At 36.9% G+C, this 21,667-nt stretch overlaps 2 protein-coding genes and 1 long non-coding RNA gene across 5 annotated transcripts; 2 read left to right on the plus strand and 1 right to left on the minus strand.

Annotated features, from left to right (window-relative positions):
• The first annotated feature begins 726 nt into the window (after positions 1-726).
• On the plus strand, positions 727-16,726 carry Vps13 (vacuolar protein sorting 13C). Of its 2 annotated transcripts, XM_025301200.1 has the most exons (36): positions 727-826; positions 902-988; positions 1,057-1,254; positions 1,345-5,903; positions 6,078-6,180; positions 6,242-6,388; positions 6,539-6,729; positions 6,814-6,951; positions 7,034-7,156; positions 7,236-7,415; positions 7,654-7,812; positions 7,909-8,070; positions 8,135-8,298; positions 8,498-8,618; positions 8,732-8,956; positions 9,120-9,335; positions 9,646-9,687; positions 9,917-9,982; positions 10,549-10,752; positions 10,858-10,995; positions 11,176-11,322; positions 11,512-11,660; positions 11,778-11,889; positions 11,971-12,209; positions 12,373-12,535; positions 12,655-12,871; positions 12,940-13,115; positions 13,284-13,403; positions 13,484-13,605; positions 13,746-14,059; positions 14,185-14,306; positions 14,391-14,560; positions 14,659-14,773; positions 14,927-15,058; positions 15,158-15,325; positions 15,503-16,726. In XM_025301200.1, the coding sequence occupies exons 1-36, from the start codon at positions 727-729 to the stop codon at positions 15,548-15,550; spliced, it is 9,837 nt and encodes a 3,278-aa protein (XP_025156985.1). In that variant the 3' UTR covers positions 15,551-16,726. The 2 variants fall into 2 exon arrangements, with proteins under 2 accessions (XP_025156985.1, XP_025156986.1); XM_025301201.1 differs by lacking the exons at positions 9,646-9,687; positions 9,917-9,982.
• Positions 13,495-21,650, minus strand: LOC112589114 (uncharacterized). 2 transcript variants are annotated; one of them, XR_003113288.1, is made up of 3 exons: positions 21,552-21,650; positions 20,349-20,482; positions 13,495-13,660 (listed from the first exon to the last, which is right to left on the minus strand). It is a non-coding gene; the product is annotated as an uncharacterized LOC112589114 (long non-coding RNA). The 2 variants fall into 2 exon arrangements; XR_003113289.1 differs by lacking the exon at positions 13,495-13,660 and adding an exon at positions 18,188-18,258.
• LOC105184278 (protein lifeguard 3) lies at positions 18,797-20,786 on the plus strand. The gene is made up of 7 exons (XM_025301203.1): positions 18,797-19,083; positions 19,265-19,509; positions 19,581-19,634; positions 19,720-19,810; positions 19,897-20,022; positions 20,308-20,457; positions 20,592-20,786. Exons 1-7 carry the CDS (start codon positions 18,985-18,987, stop codon positions 20,742-20,744), a joined length of 918 nt encoding a protein of 305 aa, XP_025156988.1. The 5' UTR covers positions 18,797-18,984; the 3' UTR covers positions 20,745-20,786.
• Positions 21,651-21,667: the final 17 nt, after the last annotated feature.

The raw sequence follows: 21,667 nt of genomic DNA on the forward strand, positions 1-21,667 counted from the left end.
GCAGCCGCCGCCCGTTGTTGAGAACTCCTCAGACTCTGTAAATCAGTTTATCTGTCAATTATATTTTTAGTATATTATTGTGCAACTGTTAGAGCATAGTAATATATAGTAACTAATACATTGCTTAATGCATTATATTTATATAGTTTGCATTCTTATCTAATGCAAATTTATACTAAAAAATTATACAGACTATCTAACAAGTTGTAACATACAAACATTGGTGAAAGTTTCTGTAATAAGAATATTACATCATCTAAACAATTTCAAAAGTTGTAAATGGAAAAATCTTCTGTAGTTATTAGATTATCAGACTAAACTATTAATTTAGTAATAATCTATTAACTTATAAATCATTAAATAAATATATGTGAATGTCACAATATGATTAAATATTTAACAATATATTACTTCCATATTTAGAATTATCTTTGAATAGTAAAGAACTAATTTGAATATTTATATTATATTTTTTATATGCTTTCTTTATTTTATGAGAAATTCTTGTTTTGCTAGTTTTATATGTTTTATCATGCAATCTCTATATTTGCTTGTTTTTAAAACTCATGTATTATATTTTATCTGAAATTTTCAGTTATTGTATTATAAGTTTTTAATATCATCTATATCAATTCTATATTTATTTCAGAAGTGGGAAAAGGAACAGCATTGCATTGTGGAATCCTTGGAAGTTGATTAAAAAAAAGTAAAAGAAAAACTTTCATAATGGTTTTTGAATCAGTTGTTGCAGAGCTTCTCAATAAAGTACTTGGCGAGTACATTGAAAACTTGGATTATTCTCAACTTAAACTTAGCCTATGGGGAGGTAAAACATCGCACAAAAATTATTTTATGATTTATCTTAGTAATTATATCTAACATAAGATTTTTTTGCTTCTAGGTGATGTTGTATTAAAAGATTTGTTAATAAAAGAGTCTGCATTGGATGTGTTAGATCTTCCAGTGAGATTGGAATATGGTCGTTTAGGTATTAAAATACTACATTGTTGTAATAATCTTATTTCAGTATGTAACATATAATATTATATTTTATAGGCAAGTTGATATTGAAGATTCCATTCAAAGATATGTGGAATGGCCAGATTGATGCAATAGTTGAAGAACTGTTTGTACTCATAGTGCCTACAAGTCAAGTTGCATATAATGAAGACAAAGAAATTAAAGCACAATTAGATGCTAAACGGGCAGAGCTCGTAAGAGTGGAGAAAAGAAAACAATTGGCGGACCTAAAATGTAACTATGTTTCTTGTACAAGAATTTAAACAATAGAGGTTATTTGATCTTTATTATGTGTTTGAAATTATAATTTAATGAATTTTGCAGCACAAGAAAAATTAGATGATTCGATGGTAGAGAAGTTAATTGCTCGTATGATCAAAAATATTCATGTGGAAATCAAGAGAATTCACGTACGGTACGAGGACCATGTTACTTTCAAAAATCACCCATTCTCTGTTGGCTTCACTTTGAACACCTTCGTTTTGGAAAGTTGCACGGATTCTTGGGAGACTACTGGCAATCTAAAAGACATGTATGCCATCCCACAAATCTACAAATTATGCGGTTTGGATGGTCTAGCCGTCTACTTAAATACGAGTGTGGAGCAGTTCAGTAAAAGCTCACATTCGTCATATCCTAGTCTCTTCTGCAGTGGTATTGCCACCATGGATTACACTCCGGCCAATTATCAGTATCTCTTGGGGCCAATTAACGTGAAGTCCAAGCTCAGGCTCAATCCTAAACCTGAGTCCGATGGCAGCAACTATACCATCCCCAAAGTATGGTTGGATCTGGAGATGCAGAGGTTACGTATTGGCTTGACTAAACGCCAATATCATACTTTGGTGCGATTGGGCGAAGGTCTAGATCAGGCTCAGAAAGCCGCTCCGTACCGAAAGTACCGACCCAATCTAACGTCGTACAGGAGCCACTACAAAGAGTGGTGGCATTTTGCGTACACGTGCGTGTTGGAGGAAACCGTGCGGCGATGTCGCCGCAATTGGGACTGGAATCACATGAAAGACCACCGTGATGCTTGTCGTTCTTACGCCCAGGCCTACCAAACAAAGTTAACAACGAAGAAACTGGCAAAGAATATCGAGGAAGAGTTAACGCACTGCGAGAAAAAGCTCGACATCTTCAATTTAGTGATCATCCGGCAACAGATTGAGATGGAAGTGGAAAGATTGGCAGAGAAAGAGAAGAGCCTGCGGGCGAAGCGAGGCTGGTTCGGTTTCCTGTGGACCAGTTCGCAGGCTGAAGAGACGAAGGAACTGAACTCTGCTGCTGCCATCATGCGTAGATTTGAAGAGGCGATGACGCCTCAGGAAAAGGAGAAACTCTATCGGGCGATAGACTACCAAGAAAACAGCGCACCCGCATACTACCCTGAGACCTACGAAATGATAGACACACGTTTCTTCCTGCATGGACTGCAGATTTCGTTGTTGGACACAGATAAAGAGCATTCGTGTATTTTAGACTTGCAGTTGCATGGTGTCCGAGCAGGCTTCAAGTCGCGGCCATCAGCCAATGGCATTCTCGTCACCGCCTCTATTAGCGACATGAAGCTCTTGGGCGCGATGCAAGACGATCGCGTGCCCTCGCTTTTCATTTCCAAACACGGCAGTTCTGATAGCGCTCTGCTGTCGTTATCCTACGAGAAGAATCCTATCGACAAATTGTGCGGCGACCGCGTCATTGTCAATTCCAGGTCTGTCGACATCGTGTACGACGCTCAAACCATAATCGAGCTAGTTAACATGTTCAAGGTGCAAGACTCGTCGACGTTGACTCAGCTGCAGACAGCCGCTGCAGAGCAACTGGAGGGCTTGAAGGAGATGTCGGCACTTGGACTGGAGTATGCCATAGAGAAGCATTCTGTGCTGGATTTACAAGTGGATATGCAAGCTTCGCAACTGATCATACCTCACGGTGGCCTCTACGACGACTCGAAAGCGCTCATTGTCGTCAACCTAGGTAGTCTGAAGATGCATTCTCTGGAGAAAGGCAAGAACGACATGACTGGCGCCAGCGTGAAACAGCTGGTCAGCATGGGGAAAAGCGAGAAGGACATACTAACGCATCTGAGGGAACACAGTTACGACAAATTTGTCTTGAAGATAGTCAACTTCCAGGTGCTGGTCTCACTGCCGAACGAAGAGTGGCGAACAGCCTTGGCGAGTACCGAGAGCTCTTTGACGTTGCTACATCCGACGACGTTGGAAATCCAATTTCACAAATGTCTGGTGACGGACGACCCGTTACTGCCTAAGCTCAGACTCCTTGGGCAGCTACCATCGGTGACTGTGAACATAACGGACGTTCGCTTGTTGCAAGCGCTTTGTATAGTGCAGAGTATTCGTTTGCCCACGGAGGATAAACCCGTGGAGTTGCAACGTACTTCGCTTTCGAAATCCATTTCGCAGTTGTCCCTGAGAGAACTCACCGCTATATCTACCAATCTTGCCGACAAGAAAAAGCAAGAGACGGCCTTACCGATGAAGCAAACGACCGACCTAGAGATGAAATTCGAGATGAAGGAGTTTACACTGTCAATGTCTAGACAAAAGAACGAAACAGCTTCAGAGTTTGTCAGATTTCAGGTACTACAATTGGAGGCGGAAATGTTGCAGCGCACATATGACCAAGAAGTGTTGCTGAGACTCGGTGGCGTGCAGATGAAGCAACGACACGAAGATCACGAGATCTTCATGATCAACACTCCGATGTCGGCTGGCAGGGATGAGTACTTAATTGTCGTGCGTTATATAAATGTGAACAAACGCTCGCCTGAGTTCACTACCAGGCATGGTTCTGTTGTGAAGTTGTTGCAGCTGGAATTCACTTCACTGGACACATTGCTGCACCAGGAAGCGCTTATAGAGTTGTTGAGATTCGGCACGTATATTCAGGATCAGATGAATTCCTTATCCACGACTTCTCCGAAGAAAGATGCAGCACGCGCAACACGACCGACTCATTTAGCCTCCATCCAGGAAGAAACGTCAGGTTTCTTGAAGGAACATTTGCAAAAACAGATGCTGAGACCTACTGGTCGACGTAAAAGAAGCACAGTCGAGTATATCGACTTGAAGGTGAGTGCCAAAATTGGCTCCATCAATCTGAAGATATCCAGTTCTGCCAGAGATATAACTGCACTGTACATTGAGAGAATCAGTGCCGGCTTCCTCAGCAAATCTTCCTACTCTCAAGTAAATGTTGATTTGGCTTCCATCAGCGTCAAGGATCTTAATCCCAGTTGCGCGTACAAAGATATTATCGCAGTGGAAGGTACGGAATCTTTGCAAGTTCAAATGGTGATGTATAATATCGAGCAATGGGAAGTAGATAAGAATAACATGTCCATCAAGGTAGTCATGGGCTGCCATCGCATCGTATTCCTGAATGCTTTTGTCTCCGGCGTGATGAATTTCCTGAACAATTTCCAAGCAGCGCAAAAAGCTATCAAGGACGCGTCGGTGGCAGCGGCAGAAGCTGCGAAAACGAACATCAAGGATGTTCAAGAAAGCGCCTCTCGCATCGAACTGGCTATTAAGATCAAAGCGCCTGTTGTCTATGTGCCAATGAATTCCAAGAGCGAGCACAGCCTAATGTTAGATATGGGCAACCTTATGATATGCAATGTCTTCAAAAAGCTGGAGGTAACCAACGAAGAATCTGGCGAGTGGCCTATAGTAGATGAAATGAAAATTGAGCTACAAAACCTGAAGCTTTCACGAGTGCGATTGAATATGGAGAAATTTGTGAGCGAGAACGAGGTATTGCTGTTGGAACCGGTAACCTTTACGCTACTCATGAAGCGCAATCTGTCCACCGCCTGGTTTACATCTATCCCGGACATCGAAATGTCCGGCAGATTGAACAGGATCAACCTATTGTTGAGTAAAGAGGATTACGCCACGATCCTGAAGGTAGTGGAGCAGAATTTAAGCGAGACCTTCGAGAATGCGAAACCTGCGCAATCTGCACTACCAGCAGTCAAGTCTGAGCACAGTGGAGAGTTGGAGATCCAGCCGGCATACAGGTACGAAGCCGATGCCTCGCGAGAACCCCGGACAACGGACACACAGCAGCAGCTGCACGCACACACATCGGTTAAGTTTGAGTTCATTATGGACAGTTTGATGATTAATCTGTACACGGGCGGCTCTAAGCTGCTGCAGTCGCAGACTTCGCCATTACATTTGCCAGAAAACGGACTGGCTCGTTTCAGTTTAACGCATTTCGCTGTGAAAGGCCGAGTGTTCGCAGACGGTTTGCTCGCCACGTCGATCTTGCTGATGAATTGCACGCTGGATGACACGCGGCAGAGTAGGGAGGGTTCGCTGGTGCGGATCATGGAGAGGACCAACGTGGTGGTACCAAGCGGCGAGGATCTCGATAAAGAAGCTAAATATGCTAGGAGTATGCTGGACGTAACGGTACGTCAAGGTCCGAACGATACGTTCGCAGATGTTCGCGTGTTCTCCTTCAGCATTATTGTGTCCCTCGACTACCTCATGAAGATCAAGGATTTCTTCGACGTAGACACCACCAATAACAAGAATACCGCCATCGCGCAATCCACATCGAAGTACTATAACGAGCAGATAGCGTTGAAGAAGAAACAAACGTCGCAACAAGCAGCAGCTGCTTCAAGTCCAAAGATGTTAACTGTATACTTGCATGTGGAGAAACCAGACATTATTCTGCTCGAGGACATGGACGATATCAACTCGAACTGTATTGTATTGAACACGGAATTACTGCTGAAAGTACGCATCATGGGCGAGCATCAAGTGATCAACGGCACTATCAAGGATCTTTCTTTATTGGCGGGGATATATAATCCAACTAAGAGAGCTGATTGGATCTATCAGGTACATTAAAATACATTATGGAATATAATAATAATTTTAATTATATTCATTTTGTGTGTGCAACGTATAATGTATCTAAAAAATAGCAAAGTATTTTAAATAATATTTTAATCGAACTATTAATTGAAACTCATTTATTCTAGTACTTATTACTAATGTATTTTTTTTATATAGGTGCTAAAACCATGTAGTATTAGCGTGGCCGGTTCTACGCCTGAAGGTAAAGGGCTTCACTTGGATATTAGTTGTACGGACATACATATCTCTGTTTCGCCAGGTAATTTTTAAATAAAAATCCTGAGTTGATCAATAGTATTCATGTAAATGACAATTTGCAGGTGTGATCGAAATATTGAACAAGGTTATTCATACGGTGACGAAGAAGGAGGAGGAAGATAAGGAAGTCGTTAAGCCTGAACCGAACTACGAGGGATTGTGGATCATCACGCCTTTTGAGGAAGATGATTATTGGTTCCTGAAGACAGGTTACGTAAACTATTTGATAATAAATTATTCAGTAATTGCATAGGGATTTACGTGTTATTAAGTGTTAATTATTGTTGTTGTGATATAAAATGTAATTTCTCTAAATCATGAATTTTGAGCTCAACTGTCAACATTTCTTTCTTCTGTAGAAGTTGCAACAGAAGCTCTCGAAGAATTCGTGTATGCAGATGATGTAACAATTTACAAACCCGAATTGGCACTCGTCTCAGCACCAACGATCTTACTGACGTTGGAGGCAGGTGTTGGTAACAAAACTCTGCCTATGCTATTACTCTGCGTGAGCATTCAAAGTAACATAAATGACTGGAGCACAAAAACCGTAAGTACTCGACTGTGTTCATTACTATTTTCACTATTTATCACTATTTTAAATTACTCAATATCTCATAAATTGCACTTCCAGATGAACGTAGACTGTACTATGTCTATGACCATGGAATACTACAATAGTCGCCTCGCAATGTGGGAGCCATTAATTGAACCGATACAGAACTACATCAATGGCAAACGCGTGCCTACACCGTGGGAGTTAAAGACGAAGGTGAACTTATTAACAATATATTATTTGACTCTTGTTAATTAATAACGTGCTTCCGTTAATCAATGGCGTTGCACTGTACCAGGTTCAATTCAATGATATACTGCTGGACTCCAGAGGTGCCAGCGCAGTCAGCCCCACTTCCGACAGCGAGTTCGACAGCGAGCTGCATCAGTCTACTAAGATGTCTATCGATATTACGTCCACCGTAAATGAAATTTATTGAAGAAGTCTATAAGATGCTACACTAAAACGTGAATTGATTAATTTTTCTATTTTGTACACAGGACAATCTGGAAATAACAGTGACGAAGACGTGTCTGGACGTGTTGAAGCAGCTTGGCCAGGCGTTCTCTTCAGCTATGGACATCAGTAGGAAAGGGCTCGCCAGAAAGGTGGCGCCATTTCTATTGAAAAACGAGACTGGCCTAGGAATGATACTTGACCTGGAGCACAGCCCTTTCAAGGTTATCATGAGGCATTACACAAATTCCCATTCGCACTCATATTTATTTAACAAATCATTTTTACTAAAAAATGATACAGGCTTGAAGATGATACTTTACCTGAAGCACAGTTCTGTTAAGGTTATAGGAATTTTATTAATTTTTGTATTCATTCATTCATACTTGTTTAACACAATCGTTAATATGTAATTCGTAAAATAATATCATGTTGGTATCCTTAACGCGATGATTTTTACAGATTTTCGACGATGGATCGAGGATAAGAGACAATAGCGATTCGTATATGGAAGTGATTCTTGAGACTGGAGCATCGATAGAGCTTGCACCGAAAACAACCAAACTGGATATACGCATTTTCGAACAACATGCTTTCGAAAGCAATAAGTTTTCTGTTTCTGTAAGTTACATGTAATTTAAATACACACGCATGCGTGACAGCTACTTATGATGATTATTAATATGATTAAAGATGACATAATGAGAAACTTAATAGTTCAAAGGTATACAAAGCAAATTGGCAATACCTGTGTTGAGAGCGGACAAGAGATTCTTCTCATTGAAGCATCGTAAAGAGGGTTCCGAGGAATGGGGTATCGTATCAGATGTCATCGTGGAGGAGGGCAGTACGATCGTCACTCTCAGAAGCATCCTTCAAGTAAGTAGAGGATAAAAGAGGACGATTATCTGCAATAATCAGCTTTGCTGTGTGCATTTTGTAGGTTCACAATCATTTCGCACAGCCGATATCGGTTTACTATATGACAAAACGCGGAAATGAAGTGGAGTGTGTAGGTACAGTAGCACCAGACGAGAAACTCAACTTACCACTGGATGCCGTTTATACCCCAACGAACATATACTGGTTGTTCTTCAGCGTCGATGGGTATGTTGCATTTATTTATATTGTCATAATGTTCCTTTATCTCTTGCACAAAAAGATTTAGTAATCTTATAATATATGAAAAGAACATGGATGTATAAAATGTAAAATATATAAAATATGAAGTATTTACTCATGAAATATTCACGATAGAACTTCGAAATACGAGAACTTTTTAATAGTTATTTATTATTTTGTTTAGATATATGGTATCAGTAGAACCATTTATCTGGAAGGATCTGCAAAAGACAGTTTCGATGACAAAGCTGTTGAAGTGCGAATCTCGATCCAAGCAAGATATTACAGAACCCTTTTACATCCAGGCACGTACTTTCCTGCGTGCAATAAAATATTTTCACTGATTGATGAATATTGTTGAATTAAGTTGTTAAAATAAGAATAAATTAAATAATTGGAAGTATATATTGATTTACAGGTATTAGGGGAGATCGAACAGGTATATTTCGAGAATACCACTCGTCATACTATGGCTAGTACTATCTACAACGTACATCTATATCCGTCTGTGTATCTGAAGAACTTTTTGCCGATCGACATAATCATCTGTTTGCCTGGTACCGCACAGGAAAGCTTGCTTGAAGCTAGTGCTTCCTTGCAAATTCCTACGATTGATCCAGTCAAATCACATATAATAATCAAGGTAAAACCTAATCTTCATTATTTTAAACTTACCTTTTTAAATTTGATTTATGTTTGATAATTAATTATTCTAATACTTTATAGTACATCTTCAATTAATTTTGATCAAATCTATCTTTAAGGTAGATTTTAATACATAGATTTATTTAAAATATTCATTATAGCTACCTAATTACCTAGAGAAAGATTGGTCATGCAGAGGCGAAATATTAGCAAATCCACCAGAGTTTGCAGTCTGGTCGTTCGAATCTTTTGATAGCGCACAGAAAGTTGTCCTGGATCTTGGAATGCACACGTCTCACATGCACGGATCGATCATCATGGCACTCTATTGTCCTTTCTGGATGTTAAACAAGACCGGCTTGATGCTGTCATATAGGGTACGTTTGGAACAATTTGACCTTTTGTTGCACTTGGTAATTCTGACTTTTTTCGTAGGTATATTCCAAAATTTATCATGGTTTTAACATAACCATGTACCATGCTTGTGAGGAGAGTTTTTTTTCTCGAAATGCCTCGAATATCATCACATCCTTTGTCAATGCACATTCCTTTCATGTCCGTTACATTAATGTCTGCTCGCTTGTCACCCATTTTTCGTATTACCCATCAATGTCTCAATGACTAACCACTTTATCCGCACTTTTCTCGCCCAGTATTCTGTATTGAACATACTCCGTTATTTTCCAGAAATCAAGTAAAGGTGGCAAAGAGCACTCGAGTCCAATCAAGGTAGAGATCTAGAGAATTTCCTGTTATCGTGTCACATTATTTTGTGTTTCATGTAGATGGTTAATTAATATCATTCGCAAATAGTTAAGAGAAGATCGGAATTGCTTCGTATCCTATTCTAATTATGGATCAATTATTACACAAGCTATCTTTTGTTAAATCATATGAACCAATTATGAATGTCCAAATTTCACACAGCCGTGAAAATGTACGTGAGTACGTCTTTCAGAAATTCGTTTCTGCTATGAAACCACATCAGCAACGCGCACGGTACAGGAAGAGGAAAACGCGCGCGGTGATGCAACGTTTTATTTAATTATTATCTCGCTGTTCTCGTGGTTGTGTACGCAATTACTCGATTATTGTGAGATAACAGTTGTGTCTAGTTTTAGCCACGTGTCGCGAAAAACTAACTAACCGCTGTTATTGTGTTAAATCCATCGTGTTAGTCTTAACACGCCAATCTAATAATCATACTTATGCAAAAATAATTCGAAATGTGTAGATCATACTTCCTCATATATAATTATAGAACACTGGCTATTGTATAATCGTATATGCTTCACCATATCAATCTTTTTTACACTGTATTTTCATCCAGTGCGTTGATTCACTCTTTTTTTAGATTAGTAAATCCTTAAATCCTTGAACTCCTAAATATTTGCACTCTTAGATTCCTAAACATAAGGTGTACCCCAGTCGTAATGCAAAGTTGATGAAGCTTATGTAACGACGTGCATAACCACGAATCTATCTGTTATTGTTACAATAATTGCATGATGCTCCGAAGAAATTACTCGATTGATTGAGATGTCATATTTGATTGAGATGAAAAAATTCAACTCGATTGATCTCTTTCAGACTACGGACGATCACCTGAACGTTCTGTATCACCCGGAACATTTCAAAGGACCCATTCTGTTCTCGTTCCGCTCCAAAACCTTCTTCGGAAAAAAGAAAGCCATGATCAGGGTGGAGGACGGTGAGTGGTCCGACAAATTCTCCATTGATGTTGCCGGTAGCGAAGGCGTGGTGGCTTGCAAATACAACGGAATGACTTATCAGGTTCGTTCGTTTTTACAGCCAATATCATATATTTCCTGCTTATTTGTAATATGTAGAAACAAAGAATTATTGATCGAAATAAAATAATGTTTGTTTCTGTTACAGATCGGCGTACATAATCAGTTGACGTATAACTCATTGACCAAACAGATCACATTTACGCCATACTACATACTCATCAACAACGCAAATTTCCTTATAGAATGCCAGGAGGGCGATCGACCAGCTGATTCAATGATTAAGGTACTTTAAAGAGAGAGATGTCTGCAAGACAATTATTACATATAATTAAATATTATGATTGTTTTAGACATACGTTACAGATTGTCGAAGATATTATATCGTTATATTATCGTATACTTATCATCACATATAATCAAAATTTCGTAATATTAACACAATATTGTTATTAAATTTCTAAAGGTGCCTCCTGGTGAATGTGCTGCCTTGTGGCCTCGTACCGAGCATGAAAACAAAACTCTGAAGGCAAAGGTCTCAGGTCAGCCTGAGAAAACTGCTGCGTTCATTTATACAGACAGCCACACGACTTTATTAAAGCTAGACAATAAGGTGATATGTAAAATCATACTTATCTTTGTTACTAGTAGTTAAATAATTACCTGAATTATTGATATATGGACTATTCATGCAAATTCTTTCGAGTATTTACCGAAATACTTAATTGTAATAACAAAAATTAAGTGTTCTCACGAGCCTTTACCAATGCTGCTTAACAATGTTAACAATGTTGTATCACAGTATGGAGGGATCAATGTAGACGTACAAATGAACGAAGGCGGCGTTTATATCTCCATGTCAGCTTATAGTCCAGGCAACGCGCCGGCTTTGATCATTAATCATACGGCACATACTATCAATCTCTGGGAAAAAGGTTCGATCAACGTTAGGTACGTGAAAAATATGTCAACGATTTGGAATGATAAAAAAATCTATAAATCAAGATAGACTGTTCTACATTCATGGAGTTTATTCAATGCAAATATTGATCAAGTGTTCGTTGACAGATCCGTGCAGTCATTCAATAGAATGTTTTATACTTGGGAAAATCCAGCGGGCCCACGAAAGATAGTTTGGGAAGATAACAATGGCAAAGAAATCGAAGACAATCTTCGTAAGGTAAAAATAAGAAAACAAAACAAGAGAAGCTATTTGCAAAATACAATTAATAAACGAGCGCCTTGTTTCTCTCTTTTCCAGGATAATCTCGGCGCCTTTCAATTGCCGGAAATAAACGAAGAAATGTTCTATGTGTCGTTCTTAGACGGTACTCAGCGAATACTTTTATTCACCAAAGCTCTGAAGATCGCCGAAGACTGCCAGTTAGCCGGTGATCTGGAAATTATCGACCAAGAAATCATAATGAACATTCATGGTATCGGCTTCTCTCTCGTGAACAACATCACCAAGTCCGAATTGTTGTACATGTGTATTGCTAGGTAGGTATACTTTTCAATATTAAACGACAGAATTAAATGAATATTTTCGATAAAATCGAATAAGCTTTCCCGATTGTATAATCACGTGAGAATTTTGTAATATTCCCTCATCATTTTTCACAATAATATCCAGAAGAATTAATCGTACTTTATCGTATTTTAGCTCTGGAATTATATGGGAGACACGTAAAAACATGGGTGGTCGGTGGCGAGCATTAAACGCCAAGGAAGTCAACGCCATCGAGGAAGGATACCAACATTATTTGAAAGAACTGCACGTTGGCAAGGAAGCCGATTATCGTGTTACGCTGGAACCGAAATTAATGGTAAAATATATCTTAATAGTTTTCTTTTTTCTCTAATTTTCCGCTTTGTTTTCCTGGTTTTGATTTCTTAACACATCTCAGATATTTTCATTTTTCCATTTCTGATTTTCTGTTTTCAGGTTGATTATTTGAATATGGAGATGATAAAACCACACCGCAGATACATGAGGCGTACCTTCCAGACCGGGCTCTGGTTACAGTATCGCACTTCAGCACATCAGGTCCAAATGCATGCTAAAATTAATCGTCTTCAGATCGACAATCAGTTATCAGAATGCGTCTTCCCAATCATACTGGCACCAGTACCGCCGCCGAAAAGTGTCACGCAGAGCACAGGTATCTGGTTATCTATTTGATGCAATAAAACTTAATGTTTATAAGGATATTAACACTTCTATCCGTAGTAATGAAACCGTTCGCCGAACTTAGTATGGTCAAGCGACTGTTGGAGCACAGCAACGTACAACAGTTCCGATATTTTAAAGTGCTAATACAAGAATTTCATATCAAAGTGGATATTGTCTTCATAAACGCGATAATGGGTCTTCTCGAAGCGAATGAAGTAAATGACGCGGAAGAAGTAAGTAGTGAAATAATATTTATTTTCTTGTTGTAATAAAAAGATCGAGATTATTAAGAACTAATAACTCGCGTTTTTTAGGCATGTAAATAGTGGTCAATTATTTATTAATCTTTGTTGCTTTTATGTTGCTTATTTATTTCCGTCGATTATTTATTTCGTTTTTAGAGCGCATTATTCCGAACCGACATGAAATTGGTCAACGAACCACTGATGTATCACGTTAATCTGATCACCACAGCTGAACAGAAGAATTTCTTCGATCTGTTGCACTTCTCGCCACTTAAGGTTTGTCGCATTTCAATCGCGGGTATACGAATATGATTACTTAGTCTATACTGAATCAAACTTTCTCTTCTCACTTGTAGATACATATCAGTTTTTCGATGACCGGCAGCGGAAGTGGACCCTCGGCACTACCGCAAGTGCTTAATGTACTGTTGCAAGGAATCGGCGTGACATTGACGGATATCAACGACATTGTCTTCAAGTAATACGTCTATCGTCGTCTACTTGGATCCTTTTGTTTTACCAGTCTTCATATGCTAAAAATGAAATTTATGTTCTATAATCCCTTTAATTTTTAGATTCTTAAATTCTAAGATATTTAAATCGTTCCATTGTATACAGATTGGCGTACTTTGAAAGAAATTACGTGTTCATGACACACAAGCAACTCATTTCTGAGGCAACCACGCATTACGCAGGCCAAGCGATCAAACAGGCGTATGTACTTGTACTAGGACTTGATGTTATCGGCAATCCTTACGGACTCGTAATAGGAACTATGAAAGGTATCGAAGATCTATTTTACGAGCCTTTTCAAGGAGCTATACAAGGCCCGGGAGAATTCGCCGAAGGCCTGTATCTCGGAGTACGCAGTATGTTGGGTCACACCGTCGGCGGAATGGTAGGCGCTGTGTCAAAGATTACAGGAGCGATGGGTACGTTTTTCTAATTTCTTTTTAACTCGTTAAGTCATTTTTTAGATAGTATGTACAACAATAATCGACTTCTCTGATTAATTATTCTGTTCAATATTTATAATAGTTTACTTTGACTTTTGTAGGCAAGGGTATTGCCGCTCTGACGTTCGACAAGGATTACCAGCGCAAACGGCAAGAGCAACTTAACAAACAACCCGCTAATTTACAGGAGGGAATTGTTCGAAGCGGAAAAGGCTTAGTGATGGTAAAATATGCGAATTAATTAACTTGTTAATTTATATCGTAATAATATAATCATATACTTAATTATTCATTTTCTATACGACAGGGTGTAGTCGATGGTGTGACGGGTGTAGTAATGAAGCCTATATCAGGAGCGAAAGAGGAAGGAGTAGAAGGATTTTTCAAAGGCTTCGGAAAAGGTGTCGTTGGGCTTGTCACTAGGCCTACTGCTGGCGTGATTGATTTCGCGAGTGGTTCTTTGGGAGCTGTTAGACGGTACAACTTATTAACTACGCAAACAGAAACCTAATAATTTTGCTAACGAAAAGCAACAGCTATATATACATTTTTATTCATTTTAATATATATTTTAGGGCTACCGAACTAAATGAGGAAACGAAAAAAGTAAGGCCGCCTAGATTTTTGCAGCCAGATAGTCTCGTTAGGCCGTATATCAAAGACGAAGCCGAAGGCAATAAGATCTTGATGGTAAAAATTCCATTCTTTTAAAATTCTTAATATTTTTAAATTTAAATTTAGACATCCCCGACAAACTATCTTATATATATCTACAAAAGTATAATTAATTTTTATATCTACTTGTGCGCAAGAGCAGAAGTTTTTATGAAATTTCTCTTATAGGAATTGGATAAGGGGAAATACGCACACACTGATGTTTATCTTTATCACGTATTCATTAATAAAGACGTGTTATTGCTTACTGATAAAAGATTGTCATATCTCGAACGAAGTGATTTGTTAGGCGGTTGGCGGGTTGGTATTGATTACAATTAATTACTTCTTGATCCATACTTCTTGAAATTCACATTTTGTATGTTGCAATTTTATATATTGTACCCTTGATCGTTTCAGGTTGACTGGACTTACACTTGGAATGAATTCAGCGAATCACCGAAAATCGTAGAGAGAGGCGTACAAATTTTCACTAAAGACGCCAGTAAAAAGAAGAAACTTGGCAATCTGTTCGGTAGCGCAGATCAGTCAAAGATAATCTTAATAACGGATTACGATATTAAACAGGTATGCACGACAGGTTAATTTTACATTGTAGTCGTACTTAGTCCATACATCTTGGTCATACATCTTTTACAGATCCATGTTATATTGATTTGGTGAACGATAATTTACCGAGTTACATTTTTTCATTATGATATATTATATTTTTTCACTCAATAATTTGCTGTCTTTTTCTCACAGTTATTATACAGTAAGATGCAAGAGCAGATGAATCAGTGCGGAATATAATAGAGCAACGTATACATATGAAACGCTTGAGCAGCTTCGAAAAGAAAAAAAACAAGATTTTTAAAAGAAGAAAAGAGAAGAGCGACAAAGGAAAAGTGCTTCTTTACTTCAAAGACGCTTTGCGAGCAAATTCGCACAATTTCTATGCGCACTTTCTACGAATACTACTTATAAGACTGATACTACGTAGCCGTGATAACCTAAGTCAGAAAGACACCAATTATAGTATCGAGAAACCGATCGCGAAAGAACGTGGTATCTTTTCACTTTTTACCATAAACGCATAAAAAATCTTGTGTTGTCGGTATCTGTACCGAGCGAGAAGTATTAGGTTGTATGGTGCGAATAATTCGTCAGAGTTTAACAATAGAACTGTATAGTTCCGAAATAATTTTTATCAATTAAGATAATCACTATTGTGTGTAATTTCGGTATATATATTTTTTGTCATTTGATAAGAGATTTCCCAAGTCTTTCCAAAAAATATAAATCAGTAAATTCGTTAAAAAAAGAAGAGTACTTAATGGGGGAAAAAAAATCTTGATACTTTTGCACCAAATAACTACCAGTGTTTAATAGCTACATTACAAGAATAGTGCAAAAGAATAATTTTTGTTGAGTTTAAATTTATAGTATATATATGTACGTTTCGTCTGAACCAGTGATTCAACTGAATCGTCTTAGTCGCAGTAAAGTTACCATTTAATTGTAGAAATCTATTAATTTGCGATGGTCACGAAATGAAGTGAATAGAGTCGATAGAGTCCTATGATCGTAAACTACTAAAACTGACTTAAGTAACATCAAGTTAAAAAAAAAAAAGTAAAACAATTCCTTTCTGACATGTTTAAAAAATCGATAATATATAAAATCATTTATATGTAATTGTTGAAATTTTACGTAGAACTCATGTATACATCACAGACAAAAGTTTAACATAAAGGTTCAGTTATAATCTATGGAAAAACCGAACACATCAAACTATATCAACTACATTGTTATTCTTTGTTTCAAAGTGCAAAATGAACATAATTCTAAACAATTTGCTCGTCCATTAATAATCAAAGCAGTAGTACGCTTACCATTCTGCTAAAAACATTCGGTAGGAACGTTATTGACAGATTTGCTAAGAATGCTACCGACACATTGTTGAAATATAATAAATTTTATTACTGAGCTTAACACCTAATCAGAATGCACATGATTCTACTCTACCTCGTTATTAATTACTAATAATTAATAAATTAAGGGTCTACAGGAGGTTGGGTCAAATCAGTTTGACAAGGACGAACAATCGATCGCGCTGTCCTTGTCTTATTCACTCGGGCATTTCGCCGGCCGATACACGGCGAGACAATGCTTTCCAGGCTTTTGGGTGAGTGAGCCAAGCATCGCAGCGACTTACGTGCAATACTATTTTACAAATTGACGTATTTTGTCTAGCTGACGTTATATATCACCGCCAAATTATTATAGCATGTTCCTTATATTATTCCCGAGATCTCCATAAAGCCAGATTTGCAATCCGGCCGTCCAAAATTTATGAAAAATAAATGAAGCGTCCGCCGTACCAAGCATCGCAGCGAATCACTCCAAAAATTATTTTACGAGATGCAAAATTTCGCCTCGTTGACGATATAATTGCTAAACTGTTACAGCATCTTCCTTGAACTATCCCTGAGGACCTTACACAGCCAGATTTTGCAATCCGGCCGTCCAAAATTTATAATATATAAATAAGGCATCAGCCGTGCCAGGAGTTGCAGCGAGTCAGGTGGAATACCATTTTACAAGAAGCAATATTTTGCCTTGTTGACGTAATATATGACCATGAACTTGTTATAGCATCTTCCTACAACTATTCCCGAGATCTCTACAGAGTTAGATTTTACAAACACGCCGTCAACAATTTATTATACATAAATAAAGCGTCAGCTGTACTAAATATCGCAGCGAATCAGGCAGAATACAATTTTACAAGAACAAATATATTGCCTCGTTGACAATATATATATAACCGCCAAATTATTATGGTATCTTCCTTGAACTATCCCTGAGAACCCTACAGAGCCAGATCTTGCAATCCGGCCGTCAAAAATTTATCATACATTAATAAAGCGTCCGCTGTACCAAGCGAGTCACTCGAAATATCATTTTACGAGATGCAATATTTCATTTCTTTGACGATTGTTGTTTGAAAAGAATGACTATGGTAGAAAATACCAATCTTATAAAGTTTAAGTTTGAAGTTTGACGACGCTACGTTGTTTAGTATTTGTTTGGTAGCCATCAATAGTGAACGCTCTCAGTGAATTTGTAAACATGGAAAAAATTGGTCATCGTTATGTGATACAATATTTTCATTTGAAAGGCCTCGGTCCAACCAATATCAAAGCGGAGCTAGATTCTACTCTGGGGAAGTCTGCTCCTTCGTTTATAACAGTAAGATATTGGGTGGCAGAGTTTAAACGAGGCCGTACGAGCTGCCAAGACGAACATCGCAGTGGTCGACCAAATGAGGTGACCACGTCAGAAATGATGAAGAAGTTCGAATTGCTTCCTCATGCACCCTATTCGCCAGATTTAGCCCCCTCGCATTATTTTCTGTTTCCAAAGTTGAAAAAATGGCTCGGTGGTAAAAGATTTGCCAACAATGAAGAGGTGAAGTCTGCGGTTGATGGCTATTTTGAGGAGCTCGACGATTCCCACTATAAACAAGGTATCGAAGCTATTGAATATCGCTGGGAAAAGTGTATTGAGCTAAAAGGAGACTATGTAGAGAAATAAAGATATTTTTTCTCAAATTTTTTATGTTTTCTTTGTTAGGTCGGGTACTTCTGGGACTACTCTCGTAATTTAATTTCACATTCATATAATCTTCACAAAGAATTTTTCGGCTAAATCGCTATTTCTACGAAATATTTTAATGACAACTTCAAAATATCTTTATTGTACTTTTATTATGTATTATAATTTTAACTGTCATTTTATTACGTATATATATAATAATAAAATTATTATAAATATCTTTTGTACTTTGCTTCTGAAATTTAACTTTATCATTTAATCGCGCGTTTGTTTAAGTTTGCTTCACATCTTTTCATTATATATATTATGTCAAATGTTGACGATATATGTAATTATTAGACATGTAAGTTTCATTTTATGCATGTTAATTCTGTAAATCTCTTGACGTTTAGCAATAAGTAATGTTAAATGCATTAAATGCAATGTCACAATGCAACTTTAGAATGTACACAATGTACGCACGATTTGTTCCTTCTTTTGTTAATCTCGCGTGGTTGTATTATGACAGATCAACGTAATTGTCATTTATTCAGACGCATACCGTTACGAGTGTAACGAAAATCGGGAGAAAAGAAGAAGGATTTTGATATATACACACGAACACGTAGTTTTATTCGGTGTATCCAATGCAATCCAACGAAGTTCAAGAATTACAACAAATTCCGCAATTTATCCCCGGCCCTCCGCAATTGCCGACTTTAGTCAAAGGGCAGAAAGTGAAATCCGTGAGTAATATTTCAGTTATGTTCAGTTATGTTGAGTAATATTCAGTTATGTTGATAGCAAGCTTCAATATATTTCATCCAAATTTTATTTTTAATTGACTTCATCGCCTTATTTGCCTACATTGCAATTATTTACGTATGTCATCTATCCTATTGGTTTTAATAATTCTCATAATTCTAGGGACCATATACTATCACGGTAACTGATGCAATGGTAGCACGGAGAGAAAGAGAGAATCTAGAATTGTACAAAGCTTGGATACATGAACAGCGCAGGAGAAATATGCTACCAGAGGAAAATGCGGATGAATACATAGGTGACTTCAAGCAAGTGATGGTAAGAAGGAACTTTGTGCGCAAAGTTTTCTGTCTCGTCATGCTGCAGCTGGTGTTAACCATGTGTGTCGTAGCTGTCTTTATGTTCATGTAAGTATTATATATTCTACAGAGAAGTCTTCAATATCCTAATTCTTTGATTTGCTTGATTCTGCTTTCAGTGTTGAGGCACAAAAATTTATGATATTACACTGGTATCTGTGGATTATCGCCTTGTAAGATAATGAACAATATTGATCATTAAACTTACATAACTAAGGCCTACATCTAACTGAAAAATTAACTTGTATTTTGATATAGCATAGTCTTCACGATAACATATTGTGCTGTATCTTGTTCGATGCATATCAGGCGAACATCTCCGTACAATTACATATGTTTGTTCTTCCTGGTAAAAGTTTCTCATTTGTTCATTTTCTCATAACTGTTGTCTAATGTAAAATGACTAATGAATTTGTTGTGGATGTTGCAATTCAGACATTAGCAATATCCTATTTGACCGCAGTCATCTCTGTGTTTTATGACATTGAAGTGATCCTTATCACTTTGGGCATGACAGCCATGGTTATAATAATAATAATTTTTGTAGCAACATTCACCAAGGTACTTCTATCTATTTAAATATTACGTTTTGTACTTTCATCTTAAGTAATATAAATTTTTTAGGGCTTCTGGGTTTATAGAATATGTTCTACTAAAACATGTTGAACAATATTTTTCTTTAATATCTAAATTCAAGTTCCTGTGTGAATGTACACTTAATATGTTTTTTCTTTGATCTTCTTATATATTTATTCTATTCTTATATATTTTATATTAAATATGTTATACAATAAAATTAAACAAATTATTAATTATAATATTAATGTGAGTTAATATTGATTAAAGTTTGACATGACAATGAGACGAGGCTTACTGATGGTATTTACCTGGGTTGTGATTATCTCGATGGTCGTAGCGCTAATAATCATGTTGTTTACTTATGTACATGTCCTTCGATTGTTTATTTCAATTATCGTAACGCTGCTGTTATCCATGGTTAGTAAAATAACAATTTTGGGACCTAGACAACATATACTTTATTCTTTTAAAGATTTATGAAATATACACAAATAATCGACATAATAAATTAACATGTAACATCAAATGTCTAATGTTTTATATGTTTTCAGTATCTATACTTTGATGTACAGACTATCATGGGTGGACGCAGAATAGAATTATCTCCTGACGAGGTCGTTTTCGCAGCTACGCAAATTTATGTTGACATTATACTGTTGTATCAATATATATTAATGTTCATGGGCTTCTTCCATGATACATGATATTATCTCAAGATATATTACATATTATATACTATATTGATATGTCTTTATTTACATTTTTATGTACATTATGTGCATATTATCATTATATAATACTTTTATATCCTTCTGACAAAAATTACTTGCAATATTTATAAATTTATCCTTAATATGAAAAAAATAAAAAGTAGGCAAAATTTAAAGAGGTTTAACAATAAAGTAATTTAGACATTTTATATAATAGCTTGAAATCTCTAATTTCTAATTATATTTTTGAACATAAAGTTTATGTTTTGCAATATTATTATGCATAAATTGAGATTTGTCAAATATTTGAGTTCTCGAAGAAGATTGTCAAATACCGCGCGGACGAAAATCATATAGATGGTTCACACTGTTTTTGATATCAGATATAAAACTTTCAATATCTAATAGGATAGCTTATTTTTAAAAGAAAAGTATCATTAGTTGAGAATTTTCCGAAAAAAATGAACATTTGGATATCGGTTGTGCATAGTGCGAATCCTCCATTATAATGCAATTTTAGAGGTTTAGGGCTTTAACTTTTTAGTATATATCCACTAGATGCTCAATTAAGGGTCAATTGTTCCAACTTCGTAGTAAGTTAACTGATAGTTAAATCATATCTCTGTTTTTGTCTAAGTTGAAGAAAAAACGAAGACAAACATATGATTTAACTATCAGTTAACTTATCAAGAAGTTGGAACAATCGGCCCTGAAATTAGTAGCTAAAAATGTTAAGGTTAAATAAAATTTTCTATAAAAATATTAATATTTATAACAATTTTCAATAATTTCTATATTTACTAATCATTCGGACAGTATTTTAATATCCAGTGGGTAAATCCAATAGAACGCAGGAAGTTCCACCAAAATGATATGGTCTATTCTTTTCAGCTGCACTGCGGAACTAGTGCAATAAG

The sequence above is a fragment of the Harpegnathos saltator genome, unplaced genomic scaffold (assembly GCF_003227715.2).
Source record: "Harpegnathos saltator strain DR-91 unplaced genomic scaffold, Hsal_v8.6 scaffold403, whole genome shotgun sequence".
Lineage (NCBI taxonomy): Eukaryota > Metazoa > Arthropoda > Insecta > Hymenoptera > Formicidae > Harpegnathos > Harpegnathos saltator.

Coding starts and splice junctions, on each gene's coding strand:
- LOC105184278 (XM_025301203.1), top strand. CDS start 18,985: ATGCAATCCAACGAAGTTCAAGAATTACAACAAATTCCGCAATTTATC. Junction 19,510..19,580: donor GTAGCTGTCTTTATGTTCAT/GTAAGTATTATA, acceptor TTCTGCTTTCAG/TGTTGAGGCACAAAAATTTA. Junction 20,458..20,591: donor TAACGCTGCTGTTATCCATG/GTTAGTAAAATA, acceptor ATATGTTTTCAG/TATCTATACTTTGATGTACA.
- Vps13 (XM_025301200.1), top strand. CDS start 727: ATGGTTTTTGAATCAGTTGTTGCAGAGCTTCTCAATAAAGTACTTGGC. Junction 10,996..11,175: donor CAGCTGATTCAATGATTAAG/GTACTTTAAAGA, acceptor AAATTTCTAAAG/GTGCCTCCTGGTGAATGTGC. Junction 13,116..13,283: donor AAGTAAATGACGCGGAAGAA/GTAAGTAGTGAA, acceptor TTTCGTTTTTAG/AGCGCATTATTCCGAACCGA.